The 8,792-nt window shown below is 38.0% G+C and overlaps 2 protein-coding genes across 2 annotated transcripts; one reads left to right on the plus strand and one right to left on the minus strand.

Annotated features, from left to right (window-relative positions):
* Positions 1-2,602: 2,602 nt before the first annotated feature.
* LOC101314823 (transmembrane protein 147-like) lies at positions 2,603-5,155 on the plus strand. Its single transcript, XM_004291882.1, has 7 exons — positions 2,603-3,012; positions 3,152-3,221; positions 3,320-3,379; positions 3,625-3,739; positions 3,869-3,984; positions 4,242-4,366; positions 4,761-5,155. The coding sequence occupies exons 1-7, from the start codon at positions 2,936-2,938 to the stop codon at positions 4,882-4,884; spliced, it is 687 nt and encodes a 228-aa protein (XP_004291930.1). The 5' UTR covers positions 2,603-2,935; the 3' UTR covers positions 4,885-5,155.
* Positions 5,156-5,318: 163 nt separating this feature from the next.
* On the minus strand, positions 5,319-8,730 carry LOC101315118 (B3 domain-containing protein Os03g0619600-like). Its single transcript, XM_004291883.1, has 6 exons — positions 8,533-8,730; positions 7,838-8,234; positions 7,431-7,600; positions 6,329-6,764; positions 5,901-6,064; positions 5,319-5,804 (listed from the first exon to the last, which is right to left on the minus strand). The coding sequence occupies exons 1-6, from the start codon at positions 8,623-8,625 to the stop codon at positions 5,511-5,513; spliced, it is 1,554 nt and encodes a 517-aa protein (XP_004291931.1). The 5' UTR covers positions 8,626-8,730; the 3' UTR covers positions 5,319-5,510.
* Between the last annotated feature and the right edge of the window lie 62 nt (positions 8,731-8,792).

The following is an 8,792-nucleotide window of genomic DNA, read 5'->3' on the forward strand; positions in this document are numbered from 1 at the left end:
TAATATGCGGTCAACATGTCTCTCTCTATATATGGCTTAGCTCCGATGATCCATCTCACTAGCTACTTGCTTGCGATGTTGTCAAATGCATGCTTGCTTGTGCTTTTATTCCCGTCGATATTCCATGCTTTTGTCTCGTAATGAAACCACCATGCATCCTCTCCATCTGTTTTGTATTTTAATCGATCTTCAAGAGGATATCTCTAGCTACTTTTATACGTCGTCTTTCCTTCCTCACAAGGACCCAAATTTAATCGAGTCCACGTTATGATTTATGAACAATATATTCAAAACACTACAACTTTCATTTCATGTGCCACACCTACCCTAACTTTGTTTTATTTTTACCAAAACCTTGAGGCTAGAAGTACTAGTTGCCCAGTTGTGTTTATTTTTCTAATTAAATAACATTAATTACAGAAAATAGATGATGAACTAACCAGTTTGAATTGGCTGAGTAGTTTCGATCCAACAGTTGAGTTTACATTACAAACAATGTTTTGTGTAATGAACCTCCTATTTATACCGATTTGTGTTTCAACTTGCGTTTATTCATTCTTCTTCGCATTTCCTGCTTGGTTTAGTGCACCTCAAGTTACTTAGTCGTTGGCATGATTATAGTATTCTTTACCACACCAGATCACCAGTAAACATGTTCTTGAAAATATGTTGGTTGCTTCTGTTTTACTGTTCAGACTCTTTTTTGAATAGGAGAATGAAGCCGAATAAAAGATTTAGAGCATATGAACACGCTACTAGAATTCGGGAGTCTCATTTCGCACTTTCATATTCATATTTGCTATTTGATTTTCATAGATTCAAAAGTTACATACATGATGAAGTATAGTAGTGCAAGAGTGCAAATAACAGAGAGTTTCAGGCTTAATCCCTAGCTTGTTTCTAGTAAACAGTACATAATAGCTATAGCAGTAGAAGCAGCTGAATTATGCGATCCCAACTAGTGATTAATTAAATTACTGCATGTCCTTGCTTGTAGACACAAAAGTAACTTAACCAACCATGGGATTTAAAAGAAGAAGAAGTCCGGTTTCTGTGCTAATATTGATCAGAATTCAGAAAGGAATGGATATAATAAGGGAGAAGAATATTAGTTTGTTCATGACGATTCGCGAGATAAGGATACAGCCACACAAGCATGTGTAATTTTGCTTTGAGATTTGAACAAATTCTCAATCCTCTCACGTACATCTGACCACCTTCTTCTGCTTCGATCTCTTTCCTTTGAGTATTACCGAAACGACAAAACAGAAAGGAAGGAATCACCGGAATCAACGCCGTTTAGGCTGACGTGCCCCGGCCATCGCATTGCATCGATTAGTATTGTTTAATCAAGCAAGGGAATAATAACAATAAACATGCCAATTCATGCATGGCGCGCTTTCCCTGCTATTCGTCCTCCTCGTCGTCTAGGGTTTCTGGTTTGTGTGAAGCAATTTCTGGCAATAAAAATGCGTTATTGTGTGATACGAGACATGCATTTCTCTTCTCAAGGCCGGCCTAGCTTGGAAATTAAAGCAAGAAGATCAGGCCAGGGTTAGCAGCTGACAGCTAGCTTGGCAAATATATAGTAACTCATTCTCCTAGGCTCTCCAATAATAAGATCATGATGAGATAATGATCAAGGGTTCAATCAAGCTAGCTGATTAGCAATAATGTATGCATTATTCCCTTCAAAACACAAATCAAAAGGTTCACGATTTCGATATAAGCTAGCTAGGTTTCTTTCTGTCACTAATTTTGGTCTAGAGGTGATTACACCACTCATCAAATAATTTACAGAGCTAAATATATATTTTTGAAGTCAATTAATTTAATTTACATGGAGAAAGGGGAACAAGGAAGGAATGATGTCAGTCCTTACGCATGCATGCAAGACCCTGAAAGCTGAGACTCTATACCCTTTTAAAATTGGGGGATAGGTTGCAAAGAGATCTACCTTCATATATAGTAATAACCAGCTAATACATATATAGATTTTGTGGATGTTTAGGACACGTACAATATATGCTCATTGTTTGCAATTTCAATTTAAATTTCTACGAGAACAACAAAGATAAGGAACACCAAAGAAGATGTTCATATGTGTGATTTATGATGCACTTCATTTCTCCCGTGCGAATACATATAATGCATTCTCGTTTTCAATCATGCAGAGTTGAAAACTGGCATGGCAATCCTGTATGCATTATAAGAATATATGCATCCATCCCATCTCTTTCTATCATTTTGAATTGAAAGATATGAAAGAACTATTTGTTGTTTGATTGGGAAAGTCCCGTGACATTGTCTCTCATTTTCCAATAGATGTTGTTGCCTATGCACCACACAAATCAATAATACATCATTAATTGTTTTGTATACATTCTATAACATAGATGGACATGTTGTCTGCAAATTATATATTTTTCCGATCAAAATTGAAGGACACGCTTTCTTGTATTGTAGCAGGAATTATGGATTTCCGATTTCATTTCTTATCCTCATAAACCTTAATCCTTCCAATATGTGCATATTCATACACCACATGTATCTGCATCTACATTTCCTATTAGTAATAGCAAGCGGCGCGAGGCTAATAATCTTCCTTGTTTTAGAACACTGCATATAGCCAAGGTTTCAACATTAAACGCCACCTAAACAGGCTGAGCGGCCTTCTTTGTCACTCCTTGAGGATGAGATAAGTGTAGGATTCATATATATACTAGAAAGAGCCCAAATAGAACAATGAGCCCAGAAAAGGCCCACAATGTAGTCGTATTAGAACCATAGATGGCCCAGGAGTCTAGTTGTTGATCTTAAAAGGCCCATAACCCGACTCAACTGTGGTGAAGTCGCCCAATTCTTAGAGCTGAGATCGCACCAAGTCGGAGACTGAGAATCGGAGTCTGAGAGAGAAAGAAGGAGACGGACGAGGATGACGGTGTTTCACTTCTTCAACTGCGCCATTCTGACTTTTGGTCCTCACGCCGTTTACTACTCCGCCACTCCCCTGTAAGTCTCTCTCTTCTCTTCTTCTACTGATCTGCTTCACAATTCACACTTCAATCCCCAATTCATTTCGTCTTCTTCGTAAACCAAACCCTAACTCGATTCCTATACGATTCGGCTACGTACATGTACTTTTGTACAGATCGGAGTACGATACGCTCGGTACCTCCATCAAAACAGGTGTGGTTTATCTCGGAACAGCTCTACTCAAGGTTAGTGTTCAAGTAAAATCACAGTGTAGTCTTCAAGAGCTCTAGAATTAGGTGCTAATGGAGTTTTGGTTTTTTCGTCTTTCTATCTTTGTGTGCAGCTTGTTTGTTTGGCTACTTTTCTCAAGGTGTCTGATAATGAAAGCTTCGATCCATATCAGGTATTTCCTTCTTTGTTCTGTATATTATTTTCCATGTAGAAATTATAACTTCAATTTGTAGATACTGCTTTTCGATGTTTCGTAATTATTACAGGTTTCTTGTTGTTCTCAGTAACTGGCATTGTTTGTGATACAATTTGTAGTTGATTGAAACATTCTTTTAGAAGAACACTTTTGTTATCTTCGCATAGGGTGTAGTTTTGCGTAGTGATTCAGAGAGTGTTAATTGCTTGTTTGGTTTTCAGGAATTGTTGAAAGCGTTGATCGGTTTCATAGATGTTGCTGGCCTTTACTTTGCTTTGACGCAGTTGACGCATAGGAACATCTCTCAGAATCATAAATTTCAAGCAGTGGGACTCGGTGAGTGGCAAAATTGATAAAAAGAGGGAAACACATGAGTTGCTTCGGTGTCTAGAATAATGTTGAAGCTCTTGTTTGTGCTATCTTTGATAGTGTAGTTTGTTGATGGTGTCTTATTACTATTGGCAGGGTGGGCTTTTGCCGATTCGGTTCTCCATAGATTGGCGCCTCTTTGGGTGGGTGCCAGAGGACTAGAATTTACCTGGGATTACATTCTGCAAGGTCTTGAGGCAAATGCAAATCTGGTATTACCTTTGTTTCAGTTGTTTTCATTTAGTTTCTGTGTGCCAGCATCCTTAGTTATATAGACTGATAATGACAGACTGTTAAATTCCAGTTGGAGAGTCCCAAAGTTCATATGTTGATCATATCTCCGTAACTGACTTTCGTCTGAAGTTAAATGTGGCTTGTATCATTGTCAAATCTGACTTTATCATAGATATTGGATTAGTATGTTTTCTATTCCGTGTTAAATAATTTCTGCTTTTCTCTCTTTCTTCAGGTTTTGAGCATATCCCTTGCTGCATTGGGATCTTTGATGTGGCTCCGCAAAAACAAGCCTAAGACACTGATTCCTATAATATACATCTGTGCTGGGATTGTGGCTACCATGCCATCTATCACAAGGTCTGCTACTTAACATTCCTAAATTCTACTATCATGATTACCACAAAGAAAAAAGAAAGAGAGAAAAAAAAAAAAAAAAACTTAGATTAGCTAGTTAGCCATGGCGACAATGATTGATACTTGAAGTAGTAATCTTTCTCTTTCCCTTCACATTCTGATCAGTAGGGATGGTCCTGTTTTGTACTTGCTATAAATAAGAAATACTTGAGCAGTTATAAATAAGAAATACTTGAGCAGTAAACTTTCTCCTCCCTCCCAAACATTCTTAGCCTCTTTTCCTTCACATTCTGATCCCTAGGTCTGGTCCTGCTTATACTCTACTATATGTATAAGAAATACAGTGCCCCTTTTTATGTATATCATTTCTTGTCTAACATAGCGATCATCTATGTAGCTATCTAAGGCGTGGACTGGGGTGGCACTTTCCGGAGGTGGTAGGATTTCAACTGTTTACCTCTCTGGTCATGGCATTCATCAGTTGGCAGCTTTTTGCTGCATGTCAGAGGCCCTCTGCCTGAAGCAACCAAGCACTGCACCTAACACTGGATTGTCAGTCGGCAATGGTCTTCAGGATCAGAATAACCTCAGTTGTTCATTCATGTGGTTACAATCACGGGTCATTATTTTAACGTCATTCTGATTCTGATGTAGAGATTGTACTCTTTGTCTAAATTGATCAGCGGATGCTTGGAACTAAATTCATTGCAACTCATGTATCAGTTATGACTGGTAAAATTACCAGGATTTTGGAGTGAAGTTTAGATAATTAGGCTTATGATAAATTTACAACCTCGTATTGTTTCTCTTGCTCTACCACATATGAAACTATGAATTGACAAAGTTCTAATTGGGCCTTGAAACTTTTTAACAGAGATGCCCAATACTGCCATATATTTAGTAAAGTTTTGTTCAAACACTTGCCCAAGCTAGGTACCAAACTTCCAAAATCAAATGACACCGGGAATAATATGACCGTAGATAATAGAAAAGGATGAAAAGGTCCGCATTGAGAGAGTTTTGTTAGCAGATACAGACCTACACATGATTAGAGCAGAACAAAACTCAAATAGAAAACATGACTTCATGGATAGTTGAGCTTGAACCATGTGTCACAAAATGTACAAATTCTGGTAGATTACACTAGCTACACTGCATTAGTCGTTGCTTCTCCAGCTTGATGATCAAAGCCATTTTTATCAGCACCAGATATGTGCACTCGCATTTCACGCTTACCAACAAGTTCAAAAATGCAGATATCTCCAATGTTGATATTATTTCCACGTACAAATGCCATCCACCCACCACAGAACGTATGCACCACTCGCCCTTTTGAGTCTGGAACAGAGTTCACGGTCCAACTTTCCCCTTTTGAATTTTGAAGCACGATCTCTGTTTTGAAGTTGGGTAGATGTTCTGTTGAAAACTGGTATGGGATTTTCTGTAGAATGAACCAGTCTATAAATACCAACTAGTGGCAAGAAACACTTTAAAATAAAAATAGGAGCATGTGCGCGTATAAATATACAAAACTCACCAAAGTATATGAACCACTGATATTGAACTTCTTCATGATCTTCACAAAACTTGGGAAGCAAGAAGTGAAAGATTGAGCTGCTTTTTCTTCGACAAGTGACAACCTCATTCTTAACTCAGCTTTTGACCCTTGGTCATCCTCAACAGTTTTTTTCCTGCGAGTAGCTGTCCCCAGTTTATGGTTCAGAAAAAACAAAAAGTTAGAACATGCCCCAACCTGGCACCACTTTCATCACTTGCGCCAATTGCATATCAAATCAATAATCTGAATTTGAAATTTTAGCAATCAAAAGCTAAAAACAGGACCCTAAGTTTCTAAACATAAGCAGCATGCATCACTAGATGAACTTGAGGGTCATTTCATCCAAAGATGTCTCCATAGTCTAACATGTAAGAACTTGTTTAACACAATGTAGTTGGAAACCTTACCCAACTTTTTACTGGCTGCTTTGGACTGAGAGGAAAGTGCGCCTTTGGCAATAGATTTTGATGTGTTTCCATGTTTCCTTGTCTCAGCCATCTCTATCTTCCTTAGGCTCTTCGTATGGACTTTAGAAGAGTTCCCCTTGGCTTTCTTTGACAAGCCTTTCAAAGTTATCGGAGCACACAACCTACTAGATGATTCTCCAGTTTGAATATGGACACGAAATTCACACTCGCGTACAAGTTCAAAAACACAGATATCCCCTAGCTTTATGTCATTATACCGGACAAAAGCCATCCATCCTCCACAGAGAGTATGACTTGTATGCACTCTTGTAGTTGGCACAGAATTGACAGTCCAACTTTCTCCTTTCAAATTCAGAAGGACAATCTTTACTTTACAGTTTGGTAGATGTGCCACTGAAAATTTATATGGAATGTTCTGCAAAGCATCAAGCAGTCAGGAAAACAGTTCACTACCCATGATCACATTTGCACATGAACAGATTATATACAACTGTATACGTCTATGTGAATGCTTAGTACATTAACCTACTATATGCTCTGGAAGAGAATAAGGAATTATGAGTGCAGCAAGGTCTTTTCAAGAAAATGAGTAGAAAACCTTCAAAACTTTGCATTAGTTATCCTGCAATACCATAGACTTCTATGTAAAGAGAAAAGGTCCAATATAGTGAATACTATCCAGAATTCAAATCTGATAAGGAAGTGCGAAGTCCTAGTCAATTTGTATGGTTTTATGGTTCATATATTCCAATGGGGGAGCAGCACCACTGAAGTTGATAGCAGCACACCAAATAGGTTTACTTTTTTACTCTGACAAAAACAAGAGGACCTGGTTTGAGGAATTTGCTGCCTAATGGAATTGGCAAGGACTAGGGAGTAATCCGATAGTACATGGAGAAATAGAAAAGAAAAACCAAACTTTAGTACAGCTTTTTACAGCCAAAATCACAATGGGATGACACCACATAAAATATAAAACAAGAAAAGAAGATCAGTTTGATCAAAATGCAGACCTACTGAGTAAACTAAGTATTTAAAGAATATAAATGATATACAAACAAAATTAGAGGAAGAAACCCACCAAAGTATATGAACCACTGATGTTGAAATTTTTCATGATTCTCAGAAAATAAGGATTAGAGGAGCTAAATGATTGAGCTACTTCATGTGCCGGAGTTATCTGCATAGAATTTCTATCATTCAAACTATTTTGGATGGCTTGCTTTGCTTTGAATATGACTACATCCAAACCTGCATGCAAAAATTGGAATATTACCAGTTGGATATGCGTTTATCATGAATATTGTATAACTACAAGCAAACTTCAACTTAATCCACAGTTTCACTCTAAGATAACTAAAACAAAATGCAGTACCCAATTTTACAAACAGATGGGGGAAAAACAAAGGCAGGCTTTGCAGAATTCTCAAGTGGCTAAAAGTTGTCTTTCTGCAAAAAAATACCTTAAAGATCAGTTGATTTCCTTACCAGGATTTTCATAAGGCTTTGTATGCTGGGAAGAAGTCGATTCTTCAAATAACCTGTCAAGTCCACATCCTTCCTCCCTGGCCCTTTTCCGTCCGACAAGTTTCTCAAAGTAGCTAGAACTTTGGCCACATCGGGTATGAAACGCGGCTTCTTTCTCACACGCAGTTTGATCAAAAACTTGCACAGTGAAATGCAACTCGCCATCATATCTGAAAATCAAGAAGTCACCACATTCTAGGGAATGGTCTCTCACAAATGCCGGCCACCCATAATGGAAGAACAAATCACCATTCTGTTCGATCAAGTGAACATTCCACACATTCCCGCTAGGTCCAGACAACACAACCACTCCGGATGTTCTGCCTTCCATGTGAATCATAAACCTCTCAGGTATTTTCTGCAACATCACATTGCACTCGTGTCACCCAACTATATCTTTAACTTAGCTGCACTATCAAACTTAGTCTAGACAACAATTGACAAAACTCAGCCTACATAAAGCTTTACGTTTCAAAAATCTAACAAAAATCGAAACTTTAGGTGTAACATACTAAGATCAACATGCAATTTCAACACATTAAGAATTTAAAGCCTGTGTAGAAATCAATTAGGAAATTTGATGCTGAAACCCTAACAGAATAAGTGAGACAAAATATGAAGCAAACAGAATGGTAAAGAAAGAAGAAGTAATATACCAGTCGGTCTGAGCTCAAATCAGCAGAGAAGAAGGCAAAGAAGTGAGGCCTTCTCGGATTAGGCATCATCACCCTTAAAGCTTCATCCGCCATTTCTAACAAAAAACAGAATCGATAAACCCTAAAACCAAATCTACGGTTGCCCTATGAATTCAATTACATAGGGCACACAGAGCATTAGTAAAATTTCTGAGAGAGATTGATTGATCGGAGAGAGAGAGAGAGAGAGAGAGAGAGAGAGAGAGAGAGAGTAGTTAGTT

The sequence above is a fragment of the Fragaria vesca genome, linkage group LG2 (genome assembly GCF_000184155.1).
Source record: "Fragaria vesca subsp. vesca linkage group LG2, FraVesHawaii_1.0, whole genome shotgun sequence".
NCBI lineage: Eukaryota > Viridiplantae > Streptophyta > Magnoliopsida > Rosales > Rosaceae > Fragaria > Fragaria vesca.